The sequence below is a fragment of the Siphateles boraxobius genome, unplaced genomic scaffold (genome assembly GCF_051911475.1).
Source record: "Siphateles boraxobius isolate OS27281-9 unplaced genomic scaffold, OSU_SipBor_1 130, whole genome shotgun sequence".
Taxonomy (NCBI): domain Eukaryota; kingdom Metazoa; phylum Chordata; class Actinopteri; order Cypriniformes; family Leuciscidae; genus Siphateles; species Siphateles boraxobius.
This window is the reverse complement of record NW_027508734.1, coordinates 9,094,574-9,113,827: the sequence shown is the minus strand read 5'-3', so window position 1 is coordinate 9,113,827 and position 19,254 is coordinate 9,094,574. Positions and strand designations below refer to the sequence as shown.

The window sequence follows — 19,254 nt, the reverse complement described above, 5'->3', positions numbered from 1 at the left end:
TGTCTGACTTTAAAAGTCAACATGAAACAAAATTGACCCTACGTACTTAATGCAACAATTCATAAGAGCATGTAATTCTGAAGAAAAACTTTTGAGTCTGACTCTATTCTGATATGTAATTTAAGTTAATTGCAGATGTACAGAATCTCTTCCCACCTTAATTGCTTCTTTTTCAATATCATTGAATGTGTTTCACTGGGTAACAGTTAACATTAGTCAAATGGTATATGAATGCTAAAGTTAACTGTAAAAGCCTAATCAAGGAGCCTTTTCATTTTTGAATTACTCTATTTTTAAATGATCCATTTGAATTAGGAAGTTACCGTTTATTTACAGTTTAAATGATGGATTATATGTTTGTAATCAATTTCAATATTTATATGGCCACTTTCTGAGTAGTAAATCATCTGTTCCCACTAGTCACTACTGCTAATTTGAATAAATTCACGTTAAGACAGGTTTGTTCTGGAAAATTACTGCGGAAAGAGTAGAAATAAAATTGATACGTGTATGTATTGTGAAGGTTTTAGAACCTAAAGAAGGGAAATGGAGCCATGTTTTATCGTTATTTGTAAATATAGGTTACATTTTCAGCAGATGTGTGTGTGGCGAATCGATTAAAGACCGTGTGACGGACGAGTTTAATGACGAACGAGTTTAATGACGGACGAGTTTAATGACGGACTTTGCTGAATATTAGCAGCAAGGTCATTTTGAAACTTGTCAATATAGTTCACATTCACCCGAACTGCGTATGCTGAAAAAGTCCATTCGCAAAATGTTTTACAGTATTGCTTATTTACACATTATTATTTTAAATAAATCAAATGCAGTTAGTAAGAAGCGCAACGAAAATAACGTTTTCATTGTACAGAATCGGCGGAACCTAAACATGAGCTGAAACTGACCACTGGCAAATGTGGCAATTTAGCGACCTTCGGCCAAGTTACCTAATTTTGGCTTTGTTAAATATTTACCCACTCTTTCACCACTGAGCTCTGCTCTGAAACACTTGCAACAAATATAAACTAAAATGTCTTCCAGCAGTTTCAAACTTTTAGTCAAGAATGCAACCCAAGTGGTCTTGGTTTGTAGAAATGGTGAAAAGTACCTCACCAGGAATGGGATGCAGACCCTGGCTGTCGTTGAGAATGGCAGTGTGGTGATTGGACAGTAAGTCAGATGAATTATTTTTATTACTGATGGCCGTGTCTTATTTATTGCACGTGGTAAATTCAGCATGTAAAACGCTTACAAAACTGTCTCCGTACAACATCAACAATTAGTCATTTCTTATGGTCAATTATGTTAATATAAGGATAAAACACTAAAAAATTAAAAGCATTGAAAATATAGGATTCATGCATGGATCCCTCAAAGAGAGATTAATTATTGCAAAATACATTAAGAGGTCAAAATTGTCCACAAATAAGAAAATATCCACAAAGCTCAAATGGGTCCATAGTAAAGCTAAAGTAAATGTTTTAGTAACACTTTACATTAAAAGGTTTTATTTGTTAAAATGATTTAAGCACATGCAACTTTTGGCCCTCTAGCGGTTAAAAAGAAAAACTTCATGCATTTCGCAGAAGAACATTGTTTTGGTTGTGCGTCGGCTCTGCGTGACTGTGAGGATGAATATTAGCCTTCATAGATAATGTTTAACAATGGATTCTGTTAGACTCAAACAGTTAGAGAGCTACATGTGGGAATTTATCTGTTCAACAAAATGCCTTACCTGTTGAGTAATAACAACGCCTTCTGCGCCTCACTTTTACAACAGGCCTAGATCGAATCCTTCAGTTCTCGCCATCTCTGAAAAGCCAATTTTGATTCTCGTTTTATTAGGACCTCTCGCCATGTCAACTTTTTTCGCTAGTTGTGAGAACTGCCATTCCTACACACCATGCATACATGCGGCACAGTAGCCGGAAAGACACGTTTCTATTTAGGATATGACGAGACACGTGCGGTTGTTTGACGTATGTACGCAATTTCCCGCGAAAACCACCCCGTCAGGTCTAAAATATAATCACGTATAATATTCTCAGGGGCGGATCTACCGGGGACGGGGTGGCATGGGGTGTTGACTGTAATTTTTTTTTAGAAAATTTTGAACAAAAAAAAACGTTGCATAACCTATATAGTCTACCTTTAACTATATTAGTTAACATGAACTAACAAAACAGTTCTACAACCTTTATTAATCTTAGTCAATGGTGGTTTCAACATTTACTAATACACTTTTAAAATCCAAAGTTATTTCTGTTAACATTTGTTAATGCACTGAACTAACATGAACAAACAATGAACAAGATCTATAGGTCTACTAACTAATGTTAGCAAAGGTATAATTATAAATATTTTTTTTTTTTTAAATAACAAGTCAATGGAATGTCCTCATTGAACTATATGTGTGTGTGCAGTGATGGACTAATTAAAGCTGTTGGATCAGCAGACATCATTGAGTCTCAGTTCAAAGGAGCAAAGTTTGACAATGTTCTGGATGCTTCTGGCATGTGTGTTCTCCCAGGTGAGTGTTACATCTTCCATCGAAAATAAACAGTTGTGTGTGTGTGTGTGTGTGTGTGTGTGTGTGTGTGTGTGTGTGTGTGTGTGTGTGTGTGTGTGTGTATATATATATGTATGTATACGTATATGTATATAATGAATCTTAACATCATTTTACAGGTCTGGTTGATGCACACACACATCCAGTGTGGGCTGGAGACAGAGTGCATGAGTTTGCCATGAAGGTTTGCTTTCATTTCGTTCAATCTATCTCTACCTTTGCATTTTGTGTGGATATATCTTTAAGTCTTGTTGTCAGAGAAGATGTCTTGTTCTGTGTACAGCTGGCTGGTGCCTCATACATGGAAGTGTATGAAGCAGGAGGTGGGATTCATTTTACAGTGGCACACACTCGCTCAGCAACCCAACAACATCTATTAGCTGGGTTACAGAGCCGTCTGGAGCGCATGATGAGAGCTGGAACCACGCTGGTGGAGTGTAAGAGTGGATATGGACTTGAGATGGACACTGAACTCAAGATGCTGAGGGTGATCAATTCAGCAAGAAAGTCACTGCCAATCGGGATATCGGCAACATACTGTGGAGCCCACGCAGTACCCAAGTACACACTCTTTACAAAAAGATTTGATCATAGACAAAATTGTTCTAAAAGCAGTTTTTTTGTGATACATTTTTTTACATGTAGGTTATTGTAGTTCTCAAATTGATTCTTGCCAATCCTAAAGCTTCTGAATAATCTAAAGTAACACACACACTTTTTCATATAAAAACACAATAATATTAACGAAAAAAGGCAAATTCATCCAATTTTGAAGGTTAGATAGACAGGCAGACATATAGATATATAGACAGACAGACAGATAGATGATAGACAGACAGATATAAAGACAATTATAATGTTACAAAATATTTATATTTTAAATAACTGCTATTCTTTTGAACTTTCTATTTATCAAAGAATATTAAGCAGCATAACTGTTTTCAGCATTGATGATAATTAATATTTCTTAAGCAGCAAATCATCATATTAGAATGATTTCTGAATGATCATGTGACACGGAAGACTGGAGTAATGATGCTGGAAATTCAGCTTTGCATCACAGGAATAGATATTATATATAAAAAAATTGAATATAAAATAGTTTTAATTGTAATGATATTTCATAAATGTTATTTTTATAGATCAAATAAATTCAGCCTTGGTGAGCAAGATTTTAAAAACATTGAAAAATCTTAACGACCTCAAACTTTTGAACAGCAGTGTAAACAACTCTTAATTTGCATATCTTATATTTTCTTTGTGTATTCAGAGGTAAAACTATGGAAGAAGCCACTCAGGACATTGTGGCCGTGCAGTTGCCCAAGATAAACAAGCTAATGGCTTCAGGTGATCTGCAGGTGGACAACATTGATGTGTTTTGTGAGAAAGGTGTGTTCGATCTGAACTCTACGCGTTGTATACTCCAGGCTGGCAAAGACATGGGTCTCAACATCAACTTTCATGGCGATGAACTCCATCCCATGAACTCTGCACATGTATGTTATGTTTGCACACTCACACGTACTAGTTTCTTGCATTCATGCATAGTCAAGTCAAGTCACCTTCATTTATATAGCGCTTTTATAGATTGTTTCAAAGCAGCTTTACAGTGATAATAGGAAATGAAAGTAACAGAGATTGTTTTGGCTTTACAGCAGATCTAGAAGAAAGTTATTGTCCAGCTAAAGTTAGTTTTGATTGATTCACTTCCGTTGCAAAGATCATTAGTTATTAACTTATTGTCCGCTAACACGACACCGTTCTAACAGAAAACCCTTAACGCGCTCATTTGCACGACAACAGTGACTGGCGGCTCGAGAACGCAAACCTTGAAATACATACAACGCATACAACGTTCAAATGGTGTTGTTTTTACACAATCGGTGTCTCTTTGTCTTCCGATCTAACAGCTTGGGGCAGAACTCGGCGCTTTAGCCATCAGCCATTTAGAAGAAGTGACAGATGATGGAATCGCTGCTATGGCAAAAGCTAAAACATCAGCGGTCCTCCTTCCCACCACTGCCTATATATTAAGGTAAATAACCATGACGTTGAAGTTCTCACCTACCCTTTCCTTCTCTGTCCAATCAATTATCAATGCAATTCAATAAATTGCAATGCTACAATGCAATAAAAAAATAAGAGATCATGGATTTGATTCTCCTCGTGTCTGTAAGGCTTTCTCCACCACGCGCGAGAGATATGCTTGATGCTGGAGTCATAGTGGCCCTGGGCAGTGACTTCAACCCCAATGCCTACTGTTGCTCAATGGTGACCACAACACACAAACATCATATTAATCAACATATGTTGGCAGTAGAAATTTGACCTGGCCACTTCATAGAATTCCATTTTGTCTGTTTGTAGCCTATGGTGATGCACTTGGCCTGTGTGATGATGAAGATGTCTATGCCAGAAGCTTTGGCCTCGAGCACTATAAACGCAGCCTACGCTCTCAACCGTTCACAGACGCACGGGTCGCTTGAAATCGGGAAACAGGGAGACCTTGTGATCATCAATGCACCACGGTTAGCTCACACACATACAGTAGCTAGAGATCTACAGGGGCAACTGCTGGATTCTTATGTTCACGAGCAGTGCTAGGGGTAACTAACTACAAGTAATGCAAGTTATGCAATCTGTTTACTTTTTTCCAAGTAACATTACTTTCAAATTTACTACAAAATATCTGAGTTACTTGTTTGCTGTTTATTAACTGACACCTCTCCTGTCCAGATGTTGAGAGATACTGGGAGTAAGTGCAGAGGCGTTGTGTGAACTGTGTAAACGGGTGGTTCTTCAACTACCGGCACTTTTGGCCTTGTGAACTTGAGGGGGAAAAAGTGCTCAAATCAAAATTGTCACAGTCTAACAGTTAAATATAACTAGTCTAGTTTAGTGATCCATAAGAGAACGCACTTACATTATAAGACAAATTGGTGTTGTTGTTTTTTTACATATTTTCTGATCCGCACTGAACAAATGTCATTTCCATCACATGTACATATTTGATTATTATTTTAAAATATTATGATATAGATCATTTCTTAACAGTGTAAGAGCACTTTCACACATAGTATTACCAGTTTATACCTATATTGCAATTACCATAGATTTGTGGATTAAGTAAATTAATTGTCATGAGGCCCAAACACAAAACTTACATCCACCACAACCTGAAATATAATATTGGATTGGTTAGATACATTTAAGAAAAATAACTACTTGTGTTATTACATTAAGTCCCATAAACTATGCAGAAGTTTTTAATGAGTGATTAAAATGTTGTATATATTTTTTTAAAAGTTATGAGGGGGTGGAAATGACTGGGTGTTGTGGAAATGACAATGAATAGACTTCCATGTAGAAAAACAGAAGACATTTATTTGAAACTTTCTGAAGCAGACAATTCCATTTAACAAATCATTAATCTCATTAGTCGTTAGTTTGTTTGGTTCTGTTTTGGTATAGGACTGAGACCTTTTTGCAGTTGACTTCCACAACATCTTAAAAATCGATGAAAAGGCATTTCAACAAATATATATTTGAATAAATACAATAGCATTGTACATTTCAATAAATAAAATACATATGTAGCCCCACAATCTATGAATTGCACCTTTTAAGCATAAATGTCATTTCCACCTCACCTTTGTCATTTCCACCCAAGAAGGAATGTGTTGGAAATGACGGTGGTGGAAATGACAATCCTGCAGTATTTTGTAAAAAAAATCCAAGCTAGTATTACAGATTAGCTATGAATTGGTAGCTAGCATTATATGCATGCACAATACATCTATTTATGTTAAAAAAGCTATTTATTTACAAACTCAATTGATGTTACGCCATGTTTGGAAACGACATGCAATGCAAAATATTTTCATTTCATGCAATATTTACCTTGAGTTTTCTTCTCCAAGTTGGTGAAGAAATTAAAAATCTCCTCCATGTCAGACATGTGCTGTGATGTCATTGTTCATTTCCATAGAAACTACCCAAACAATCTTTCAAAAAAGCATTTTAAAAGGGACATTACAGCGTTGTGGTGGAAATGACGGCAATACTGTGGGACAACTACATTTTGTATATAAAATCACATTAATAGTTGTCTGACCTTAAATACCACAATTAGGTTTTGATTATTTTACTGATACTGTATACAGTCATATAAAAAAAAAAAAAGATAAATCATTTTTTCATTATTGAAGATCAGAAGTCTGGGTGTGGGACAAGCACAAAACATAAATATTTGCATCTATAATGATGTTTAAAAAGGTGACAAAATCATCGTAGACTATCGGTAAAAAGTTTCTAAAGTACTTTCATTGTAAAGTTAATATGAAAGTGTGAATTTTTCAAAATTAAATGTTTTTTTATAAAATATGATCAAAGGACATGAAAGTGCCCATAGTCCAAGAATTGCCCAAACATGATGGTTATTCCTCCTCGAAATGACTAAAAAACGTGAAAAGTAAACTTAGAATATTACACAAACCTGCAGTAATTAAATGTTAAATAATACTTTATGAATTGAATCACACTTATCAACCAATGTCTTTGCTGCTGTCCTTCAATGATCCAATTCAACCAAATTAACAAGCAAAAATAACTTTAGCCCTCTGGTGCTCTTTGCGTGTGTTTTTTAAATTTTATTTCAATTAAATGAACGTACTATTTTTTAGTTACTTTATTTTTAGGGGATTTTAAGATACTAAATTTTTTTCTACGCTGTATTTATTATCCATTTATTCACTTTTTGAGCACAGAATTAAGTTTGGTCTCTTTTTAAAGATGCCACTTGGCAGATTTTTGCGTGAAAAAAAGTTAAAAAATAGTGAACTTAAAGTTACAGAATTTTACAGTTATGGTTATGAGAAATGCACAAAAATACGATTTTAAATTTTTATATGAAATATATATTTTCAAAAACACATTTTACTCTAAAATTGCAAGAGAATCAAAACCATAAATCTAAACAAGTTGCATTCCAAATTTGAGCTTGATATCTCAAAAAATTAGCTTTCAGTAAGATTGTGTTTGGCTGCAGTACCAAAAGTTTTCACTAGATGAAATTAGTCTCCTATTAGTTTCCAATGCGCTCATTTTTGACCGCAAGGAGCACAAGTGTGACTATTTTTTTCAAGACCATTTAACCTTTTCAAATCAAATCCATGATTTTTTTTATGTGTGTTCGCACAGCAAGCAACCTTTACCAAGTTTCGTACCATTCCGATGAAGTAAAAAATAAAAACCGTAAAATCTTTCCAAAGAGCACCAGAGGGTTAGATAAACTCTTGTGTATAATTTTTTTGTTTTAATTGCTGATGTTGAATTTTCTTCTCTTGCCTCATTTCACTTTTGGTGTGAAAGGGCCTTTACAATATACAGAACTTTTTTGTTAATTTATTAACGCAACACATTACTTTCCCACAAAAAGTAACGCAATTAGTTACTTTTTCGGGGAGAAACGCAATATTGTAATGCATTACTTTTAAAGGTAACTTTCCCAAACACTGTTAGAATAAGTTGTATGAATAAGGAATAAAAATGGTTCAATATATGAAATCAGTTATTGAGATTCAGATTATGACTGGTGCTTGATGGGACTTGTTAAGGAGGTTGTTACAATGCGAGTTCTGTTTCCCTCTGTTGCAGGTGGGAACATCTGGTTTACCAATTTGGGGGCCACCAGGAGCTCATCAAATATGTCATAATCAAAGGCGAGATTGTTTATGAAAATGAAAAAGTCTTGACCCTTTGAGCATCATGCACCACAGTCGATCCCTGAATGAAGCCAGTGCAACAAGATTGTGTGGTAAAATTTTATTAAAATGGATAGTAAACCTCATGGAACCATACTCGAATACTCATTAATAAAATTAAAAAACATGTTTGTTAATAAAATAAATAAATAAATAATATATATATAGGATGATTCTGTTAACAGCAGCTGCATAAAACCATACAAACTTCTTTTATATCAATTTGTCCTTCCATCTCCAGAATGCTTCTATGATCGTAAAGGAAATGCTCGGTTTAGTACCAGTTCCATCTTCTCTGCTCCTAATGCACATGCGTCTAACACACACACTAGTCTTTGATTGGTTAACTGATTTGCAGTGGCGATCATGTCAGCTGTTGGAGAAGAAAGAGAAACCAGATTTAAAATTTTAGCCGTTTTATACCCACAGGAAATGAAAGTGATAAAATAAAAGATTAAAACAGAATTGTTTGCTTTTGAATCTTTATGGTTTTATTTAATCCTCCAAATTGTAATTGTTGGGTTCCATTATATGATATATATTACATCAGAGTACATATACTGTAAAAGCTTCACCAGACACTAGAAGAAAAAAACCTCAGAATACAGAATGAATAAAATTCTTGTGATATTGTTTGTGGCAATATGATATTTTAGAAAAAAGATTATGTCCTGCCCATCACTCTTAGAAAAAAGGTTCTATATAGAACCTTAAAGAGATCTTTATGGATTTAGTTTGAATTCATACATTTGGTCTATATAAATTTTTAATCAAATATTATGAATCAAATGGCATCACTAGAAAAACTAAATAAATAACCTGCTAAACATGTAAATATTATGCATTCATTTAAGACATTTGACCGTATATAGAATCTTTTGGCATAAAGGGTTCTTTAAAATTGAGGGGGGTTTATATAGAACATGGTGTACTACACTATGTTTAGTAGCTGAAAGCATTATCAAATTTGCTCAAATATGAGCAAATTTGCATAAAAATTTGCATACAATATACAAAAATACCATTTTTGTTTTAATGGATTTATGAAAGATGTGTTTTGACACTGAAATTCGTTCTAAATAAAAAAGGCCTTCGTATTTTTAATCTTCATATTTACCGGGGCTTGGGGGCGGGGCATGTGGTGAAAACCCTCCATGTGATAGGATAGACTCCCAAGAGTTATCATGTGACAGGGGGAGGGGCATCCAGTGCAAGTTTCCCGGAGCAGCAGGTAGAAAAAGAGCGTCAAGCATCACTCCATCTGATAAAGCTGATCCACACAAGGGAAATAAAAACATTTTATCACAATACTACAAACACACTGTGACACTTAGACTTCAGTGTTCAATGTAAAAAACAAACAAACAAACAAAATTGTGTGTTTTAAATGTGCACCTCTCATTGTCAGAGTGAAGTAGCCAGTGTAGCAGGAGGCGGGGCTAAATGACTCCAGCTCTCTCTGTGGGAGGAGCTTGTGAAAGTTGTTAACCTGCATCCCCACGGCAACAGCCTGAACATGTCGTCGCTCATAACAAAACACCCGTGGCAAAGTTTCAATGGCGACCCGTGTCAGTCCCAGACGTGAGGTCATGGGACTAGTGGGCGCCGTCGAGAACTCTTCGTCGTCATCATCATTACTATCATCATCCTGTTCTCCGACTAGAAACTCCATGGCGCCATCAAACAAAGAAAAATCTGCAGGACACAGGGACACACCTTTCAATAGAAATTCAATGCAAATTCACCTTTGACAAGAGATCCCTGTCATTATTGTATATACAACTTTCAGTTAAATAACTGATCTGTTAAAGAATTAGTTCACCTCAGAATTAAAATTTCTTGATAATTTACTCACCCCCACGTCATCCATGATATTCATGTCTTTCTTTCTTCAGTTGAAAAGAAATGAAGATTTTTGATGAAAACATTCCAGGATTTTTCTCCATATAGTGGACTTCAATGGGGTCCAACGGTTTGAAGATCCAAATTGCATTTCCAATGAAGCTTCAAATTATCTACACGATCCCAGACGAGGAATAAAGGTCTTATCTAGCCAAACCATTCAACCTTAATTTCTTTTCGACTGAAGAAAGAAAGACATGAACATCTTGGATGACGTGGGGGTGAGTAAATTATCAGGAAATTTTAATTCTGAAGTGAACTAATCCTTTAAAAACCCTCTGTCGAAACAATCTGTAGTTTCATGAAAGCCATAGAGCTGTCAAAAGAGTTTTGCTGATAAATAAAGGGGACTTTCTTGGTCCAGTTAAAACTGAGAACGAGTAAACGCTGTTCATTTACTACCGACACGATAACAATACAAAGTAGATTGAAAATCAGCAAACTTGCACCCAAGAACACCCGAGATCTTGTATGGTTTGTGTGATTGTTAACAACGCCACTGCATTCTCACCCCTCTCAGTGTCATCCTCTGTTGCAAATGGTTGCAGAGGTGGTGCCAACCTGAGAGAGAATGAATTATTATTATAATTATTCTTCTAACAGCAGTTGTTCAGTATCAGACAGAAACACATTCTTACCTCTTTCTCGGGCTAGTGCTGCTGAAAAGTTTCCGCTTCACGGGTGTCCTGTGAGGTTCAGACCTGCGGTAAAAACAACTGTAAGGGACAGTTCACCTAATAAAGATCCAATCTCATATGCTTGTGTTTCTTAGAAAATCAAAAGGAGGGCTTTCGCTGCTCTTTTCCACGCAATGACAGAGAAGGGGAAGTGACACTGTGATTTTGCCAAGTAAAGTCACAGAGTAACCAAGTGTAAACACAGTGTAAACCAAGTGTAAACCAAGCAAACTCACAGTGAGACATGCCAAGAAAGACATGTTCCTGGATAAACATTTCTGTCTGAAAATGTAGTCCTAACCCTGACCCTCCCCCTAAACCTAACCCTACGCATAAGTTATCCCTAAAATCAGAGGGAAATGATGGTGAATAACACTGATGTAGAAGCACCTAACTCTAGTTTTAAGCCTAAACATGACACTCTAAACGTGTCCCTCAAATCTGATTGGTTGATTTGAATGTTGTTTCAGGATCAGCAAAGATGTTGATCCAGGATCATGTTGTACTTGGTGAAATCACGTTCACCGAAGATGAAGAGATGCTGTCAAGCTGCTAGCTATCGAATCTCATTCACACTTCTGCTTCTGTGTTGTGTTAAGTTACAAGATGTACAAGGACATTTTTGATCATTGCTGGATGAACTGTTCAATACACATCATATCAGAAACCCAAAACAACACACATACCCATCTCTCTGCCGTGGCACTCTTGGGCTGAGTGGAGCCGATGGAAGATCTGAATACTGTGTTCGCCCACTGTTCTATAAGAGAAAAGAAAATAGAGATATAAGAGAGATACATTATCACTCAAGTTTGGAGTCCGTAAGATTTATTTATTTAAAGAAATAAATACTCTTATTCAGCAAGAATGCACCAAATTGATCAAAAGTGACAGTAAAGACAATGCTGTCTTTTTAAACTTTCTATTCATCAAGGAATCCTGAATAAATGTTTCACATTATTTTATGATATTGTAATTTTTAATACCATTACTAACTGGTAGTACTAAGAAATGTTTCTTAAGCAGCAAATCAGCATACCAGAATGATATCTGTGACATCAGATCATGTGACACTGAAGACTGGAGTAATGATGCTGAAAATTCAGCTTTGCATCACATGAATTACATTATAAAATATATTTAAATAGAAAACCTGTAATAAAATTTCACAATATTACTGTTTTTACTGTCTTTTTAATCAAATAAATGCAGCCTTGAGGCTTCTTAGAAAACATACAACCCCAAACTTTTGAACAGTGTATGTTGTTGGCTGTATAATAGTGTGGGTTATGTATGTACCTCTCTATGGTGGTAGCAGGCTGCAGTGACCACACACTGAAGAGCAAACTGTCGTTTCTCTCTATAATTTAACTTCTCACACTCTAATTTCATCTCTCCTCCACTGATGAGACCAGCTTCCCCTGCAAACACACACACACACACACACACACACACTCTTTTCTTTGCTCTGTTCAATCATCTTTTCATAAACACTGGCAAACGTCGTTTTCTGCTTCTCACCTTGTCTGTTTTCCATGAAGCTATTCAGTGAAACAGGAAGTGGTGGGTAGCTGAAATATCCTCCAATCACAGCTCTTTCCAGCAGGACGCTCTCATCGACCTGCTTCAGCCAGTGAAGAAAGTGGCGGATGGGCCGGACACCTCTGTATGGCATCACGGGGTGAGACCCTGTGCCTGTTGACATGTTTGCAAATGATAGCAGCGGATTCTACCAATTCTGCAAATAAGTTTACATTCACTACCATTCAAAAGTTTGGCGTCTGTAAGACTTTTTAAAGGGGTCATGAATTGAGAAATCAAATTTTCCTTGATCTTTTGACATATAAGAGCCAGAGGTCATTGTTCTAAGAGCCATTTTGTCTTTATTTTAAACTTTGCCATGTAAGTGTGTGTCCAGTAGGGGTCCCTCTTCGGTAATTGGTTACAGAATATAGGTGGGAACCTTTCTATAGCTAACAGGTGTTGGTGGAGAGAAGGTGCACACACATTTTTGACCACTACGCTAAGTTATGCTATGCAAGTAGGAAATCTGTACCGGTGAAGGACTGGAACTTTGGATTTATTAACTGTTTGTTTGGATTCTACCTAAACTAAATCTACAACTGTCAGCATATTAACTTGTGTGTGGACATTGCAGTGAATAATAACGCTGGCGTGCGCATCCATTAACAAGCACCCTACAGCATCCCTCAGCTGCTTTACGTAATAGACTCGGCTGCTTGCAATTGTACTATAAAAATATTTAGTAAGTTTCAGTGCAACGAAAGACCGTCTCAGCAGGAGATCAACATCTACTTCTACATCATTGCCTCTTACACCAACTACTTAAACTTTATTTGCTACAACCAAGACTCATGAAGCATTTGTAATGTGCATAAATGTTTCACAGTTGGCAAATGTCTCAGCTATCTAACGAGATAAACTCCCTTCTGTGCTCCCTTCGTTTTAACACTAATATAATGTAGTAAAATACAATACTAAACAAATACACAAAGATTTATGTATTTGTCCTAGAGGATTCGAAATAGTTGAGAAGCATGTTCAGGATCAGATTCTGGCATAAACATGTATAGCTGAATTTCAGCGGTTGACATTTTTCTAAATCAGAAATGTTCTTAATCTTCTACTTGTTTAATGGCTGTATAACTTGCATGGGTGATGTATCTGCATTGTATTGGTTTTATGAGGGTGTAGCAAAGAGGATGAGAGCTCACGCTTTCAGCTGGCGCTGTGTGTTCGGCTATTGGAAGTTTTCAAAACAATTCCACATGTGTAATTGCGTGGATGTTGAAAATGCAATTTAATGTGTGAAATTTGTACCCAATTATAGCAGTGGGCGTTTACTTTAAAGTCTTGAATGCGACGCCTATAAAAACCAAGCGTTTCAAAGAGAGGGTCAAAAACAGGACAGAAAATAGCTTGTTACTTTTAAATTAGGATGTTTTTGATGCACAATCCTTTATTCCTAGTGAGTTTATCTATGTATCATCGTTTTACTCTTTTAATTCATTTTATAACTGTATCATAATTCTTTTAATTTCTTTTATAACCGTTTGAATTTACCTTGGTTTTATTTTGTGATTATTTTAATTCCTTTCTGTAAAGCACTTTGAATTGCCATAGTATATGAGATGTGCTATATAAATAAACTTGCCTTGCCATGCTATCTTGCTAACATTATAAGTGGACCTCAAAGATGAACATTATATAATTTTTAAAAATGCAGTTCATTACCCTTTTAATGTTTTTTTTAAAGATGTTTTTATGCTCAAGCTGCATTTATTTGATCCAAAATACAGTAAAAACAGCAATATAGTTAAATAATATTACAATTTAGAATAACCGTTTTCTATGTTACTTTATTTTAAAATGTAATTCATTCCTGTGATGGTAAAGCTGAATTTTCAGCATCATTACTCCAGTCTTCAGTGTCACATGATCCTTCAGAAATCATTCTAATATGCTGATTTGATGCCTAAGAAACATTTCTGATTATTATCAATGTTTTTGTGGAAATTGTAATAAATTTTTTCATGATTAATTGACAAATATAAAGTTCAAAATAACAACAGTTATTTGAAATAGAAATATTTTGTAACATTATAAGTGTCTTACTGATGCCAAACTTTTGAACGGTAGGGTATATTATATGTCTGATCTATAAAGGTGTTTAACTTTGTTATTTACCTGTGCAGTAAATCTGGGTTAGCGACGTGTTGGTGAGATATTCAAAAGTTGTAGCTCTGTCAACTGCACTTCTGATAAGCTTTAGTCTGGTGCAGACAACCAGTGCCACTGAATAAAAATAAAATAAACTACAGTTTGTCTGTAATAACAGGACAGAGATGGAGAATAAAAAAAAGAGACAATAAAGTGACTTTGTACTTGGATAGACGCGGCTGTGAATGTCAGGCTGTGATGTGGAGAAAAGCTTGATCATGATGGGCTTGTCTGATGTTCTATCCATAAGTTGGAGCCACCGATACTCCTCGATCTCTGACCTTTGCCCATCTGCAAGGAAAAAAGATTTCAGTGTATTGGCTTAGGATTAAGCATATTTCTGTGTGTACCAAACATCTCACCTTTCTTCCTGACACGTTCTGGTCGACCAACAAAGATCACCACACCGATGAGATCGCAGATGTGGCCTTGAGGACAACTAGGAAGCTCCTGCCTATAAAATAATACATTTATCTGTGCTTTACTAGTCTTCGATCTCAATGTAAGACTCCAGAGGATATTGAGATTGTGATGTTGTGTGCATACCTGCAGATGAATGAATGAGGCAGGTTTGGCAAAACCCAATCTGGAGAAATCTGGTTCTTGGGGATGATAGTAATTTGAGCAGTGGGGTTCCTGGAATTAAGACTGATCTCTGAAGGAGGAACAGATGATGGTAGAATACAAGATGTTATAAATGAGAACAAATATCTACATCTAATTCAAATACTGCAAGATAGGCCCTGTTTACAATTGGTATCGAAAAAAATTTTGGTATGACTCATCTCAAAATGATTACTTCAACTTATTGATGCTAAAAGTGGCTCTACAAGCAACGAGTCATAGGGTGCATTTAGTTTTTCACACAGATTCTCCATTTTGGCGTTATTTTTGTTGAATAAATAATGAAACGGTGTAAGACTGTATGTCAAGTGTTGTTATTCATCTGAGGTTGTAATTTTAAGACCTGCTAAAGACCAGACGATTTTTTATTATGTCCTAATGCAAAACGATAGATCCCAAAGTGTTCATAGAATACTTTCTTTTTCACGTGACTGTATATGTTATAACTTCAAATGTGAGATGGCTATAATTCTTCCTACCAATGTGTGGCTCTGATTCCTGTCCCGTGCGGCTGCCGTAACTCTCCTTGACTCTGTAGTGACGCAATCTTACAACTTGACCTGGATGTAGGATTCGGTACCATTCCAGACAGACTGTGTTCCACAGTACAACACAAGCAGTGGATGAGCCATCACCGACCTGCAACTCTGCCTGAGAAAAACAGATTGATGGAAGGAGTTACTTTCAATGTCCACCCAATGTTGTGATACATAAAGGTGCAGAGTGTGATTTTTAGCGACATCTAGTGGTGAGGTTGCGAAATGCAACCAACAGAAGTTACGGTGGCCGACAGGAAAATATGTTGTCTGAGACAGCAGAGAGTAGCCAGTTCAGTAATGAGGTTTCTGGTCTGACATTTGTAATTTTATTGCAGAAAAAATTGAGAAAGATTTCAAGTTGTTTGGGAAGGATGTTCTTTTTGGCCTTTATGACCTCAACAGAACTAAGAGTTGGCCTAATGAAACTTTCATTATTAATCTCACTATTCTCTTGGCAAAATTTTACATTCATAAATGCAAGTTTGCGCATTCCAAAACATCTTTTATTGCTTTTAACAATGAGGTTCTATGAATATGCACAATAGCCCCGCCTCTTTGATTCACTGCAGTTTTAAGGAGAAAATACTCAGCAGTGGTGTTGACATGAATTTGCACATGGTTTGTCTTAAAGCATATTAAAACAACACTTAGACTGATAAACAACATTAAAGGCTTGATTTTCATTTAAAGTTAAATTTTAACTTTAAATCTTTGCCGGTAAACATAATATAAAATCTAAAAAAACAGGTGGAAGCAAGTGGCAAAATATAAATCGACGACGACCAAAAAAACAAATATGAGCGGATATGGTCCAGAATCCTGATATGATCCATCTCTACTTCTTAGTAGATTCTTTCTTACCAAAGCAACTTGACTTCTTTCAGAAACTAAAAAATATATTAAAAACAATATTTATCTTATTAAATATTTTAATATGACCAAGTTTCTATAGGTACTAGAACTTTGCATGGAAAAGGAAGTCTTGTATTTGACCTCTGACCTTATAGGGACATTCACATTTCTGATCTGCTTTCCCATAATATATCAGTCTGGATTTGTGAAGGATTCGCACACACAGGGCACCCCGGTACCGGCGAGACCCACTCAAGAAACGCCGACGTACTTCTGCGAGTGAAACTGAGGACCCGATATCTGCCACCAGAAACAAAAGCATATCCATGAACACCAACATATCATCAAACAACATATTAATATGTGGTACTCTTCTTACTGTTTTCAAAAACACCTACTCCTATTTAGTCATACAAGAGGTTGAGATGCCTACCTGGACGGCATTTTTGTGCCGGATATGTGGTGTTAAAGGAATTGTTTTCCCAAACATTATGTCATCATTTACTCACCCTCACACTGCGTCATACCTTTCTGCATTTCTTTTTTCTGTGGAACAGAATATATTTTGAGAAATGTCTCAGTGTCTTTTTTGGTCATACGATGGAAGTCAATGTTCACAAAAACTGTTTTGTCGTCTTCTGTTGAACACGAAAGAAGATATTTTGAAGAATATGGGTAACCAAACAGTTGATGGTAGCCATTGACTTCCATAGTATCTTTTATGCCCACTATGGAAATCAGTGGAGGCCAGAAACTGTTTGGTTATTCTCATATTCTTTAAAATTGCTTTTTTGTTCAGCCGAAGAAAGAAATTCATCCAGGTCTGGATGGAACAACTTGAGAGTGTTAGTAAATGATGACCGAATTTTCATTTTTGGTTGAACTACTATCCCTTTAAATGTTAAAGATTTACTCTTTTTACCTTATTTAATTTGTTTTGTTTTACCTAGTGTGATTTTTAGTGAATGTTTTTACCTAATAGAAGTATTTTAGAAGGTGTGCACTATGGTGCCCAAATTAAACGTTTACAAGAGTGTGATTTCCTCAAATGCTGCCTGGCACAGCTTACAGCCTTTATGAACATTGAACACACACCATATATGTCATCTCCAGAGTCCTCAGCGTCGGGTTCAGAGGGGCTCGTGTCCCGCCACATCTCTCCATAGAAGTCGTGGTTATTCCACAGCGGCAGGTATGAGCTTCTGCGGGCTCTGAGCGGGTGCGTGCTCGGTTCGGTTCCCAGCCACGGAATGGACCTCACGTTAACGGAGGAGAGCGTCCGAAGAGCCGCGTCCCCCCCGGAGAGTCGGTCCACCTCCAGGCTGCACACATGGAAAGAGCCGCCGTCTTTCCCGCGGCTGAGCTCCACACTCCGTACGACGGAGCCGCAGTGAAGTTTATTCACGCTGATGAGTCTGTTTACCGCGGGATCCAGAGACACGCGGATCTTACAGTCTCCATCCGTGATAGTGGCGTCAAACAGACTCTCTGACATCGAAATACTGTCCGGGAAACTAACGCCGAAGTCTGCGTCTCTGCCGTATCGCTCCAGAGAGATCACGTAAAGCGGTTCCGAGCGGGTTCGTGCTCGCGGGGAGGCAGAAGTGTTGGATAATAATCTTTTTAGGGTATTTTTGAGTGTGCAGCAGCACTCCAAGGAACTGCCTGACAGCGCCGCCATGTCTGCGCAACACAATAACAACACCGACACAGAGCAGAGCATTGTGGGAGATTGAGTTCAGCACAGAACGATAGAAAGAAAACAAAATTAATGAATAATGCATTGTGAGAAAATAAATAAATAGACAAATAAAGAAACAAAGTAACATTCTGAAAAAATATATGATATATATTTTTATACCTGAAGGAGAATTTTTTTTCCTGCAGGTATAAAGATCAGAGAAAATCAAATATAAGAATGAAATACAATGAAAGAAAGATACAATATTAAAATATATTAAATAAATATAGTAGAAGAAAATAAAATACATGTATAAAGGTAAAAGCAGAAATATTTTCAAAAATATTTAGAAATACGAAATAATTATATATAAAGAAAGAAACAAAGTAGAATACTGAATACTGAAGAAGAATACTGAAAACCAGAAATCAAATAAAAATAAAAATGTATGATCGAATATATATATATATATATATATATATATATATATATATATATATATATATATATATATATATATATATATATATTCAATTCATAGGCCTATATATGATTTTTTCTGAAGTATATATATATAATTATTATATTAAAACAATCAAGGAAAGATTAAATTAACAAATATTGAAATAAATAAAATATAAAAAAATACACGTATAAAAATAAAGGAGAAAACTATATAAATGTTTAGAACTACGAAATAATTGTATATAGCCTATAGAATAGGAAATGAAATGCACGTATGAAGATAAAATGCACAAATTCAAATATATAAATACACAGCCTTTTCATATTTATGAATGTCTTGTCTGCTGGCAGATAAATAACAACGCAACACAAGCGTCTGCTGTGTAATCACATCATTCTTTTTACTGAACTTTGCACTGAGCTTGATTCTCAATATACT

The 19,254-nt window shown here is 36.0% G+C and overlaps 3 protein-coding genes across 4 annotated transcripts in view; 1 reads left to right on the top strand and 2 right to left on the bottom strand.

The window, feature by feature from the left end:
- The window catches only part of ntn4 (netrin 4), a 37,666-nt gene extending 35,811 nt beyond the window's left edge, over window positions 1-1,855 (bottom strand). Inside the window, exon 1 of the mRNA XM_077227762.1 lies at window positions 1,739-1,855. The gene's annotated coding sequence lies outside the window, so the exon portion shown is untranslated. The remainder of the gene's footprint in view (window positions 1-1,738) is intronic.
- amdhd1 (amidohydrolase domain containing 1) lies at window positions 971-8,799 on the top strand. 2 transcript variants are annotated; one of them, XM_077227763.1, is made up of 9 exons: window positions 971-1,173; window positions 2,427-2,533; window positions 2,692-2,756; window positions 2,856-3,133; window positions 3,843-4,068; window positions 4,483-4,607; window positions 4,750-4,843; window positions 4,940-5,100; window positions 8,228-8,799. In XM_077227763.1, the coding sequence occupies exons 1-9, from the start codon at window positions 1,034-1,036 to the stop codon at window positions 8,331-8,333; spliced, it is 1,302 nt and encodes a 433-aa protein (XP_077083878.1). In that variant the 5' UTR covers window positions 971-1,033; the 3' UTR covers window positions 8,334-8,799. The 2 variants fall into 2 exon arrangements, with proteins under 2 accessions (XP_077083878.1, XP_077083879.1); XM_077227764.1 differs by lacking the exon at window positions 971-1,173 and adding an exon at window positions 2,281-2,348.
- On the bottom strand, window positions 8,381-18,394 carry LOC143736949 (RPA-related protein RADX). The gene is made up of 15 exons (XM_077227760.1): window positions 17,765-18,394; window positions 16,818-16,969; window positions 15,758-15,929; window positions 15,201-15,309; window positions 15,017-15,108; window positions 14,820-14,945; window positions 14,622-14,729; window positions 12,435-12,608; window positions 12,213-12,334; window positions 11,600-11,673; window positions 10,875-10,937; window positions 10,748-10,797; window positions 9,730-10,029; window positions 9,452-9,604; window positions 8,381-8,707 (listed from the first exon to the last, which is right to left on the bottom strand). Exons 1-15 carry the CDS (start codon window positions 18,390-18,392, stop codon window positions 8,583-8,585), a joined length of 2,448 nt encoding a protein of 815 aa, XP_077083875.1. The 5' UTR covers window positions 18,393-18,394; the 3' UTR covers window positions 8,381-8,582.
- Window positions 18,395-19,254: the final 860 nt, after the last annotated feature.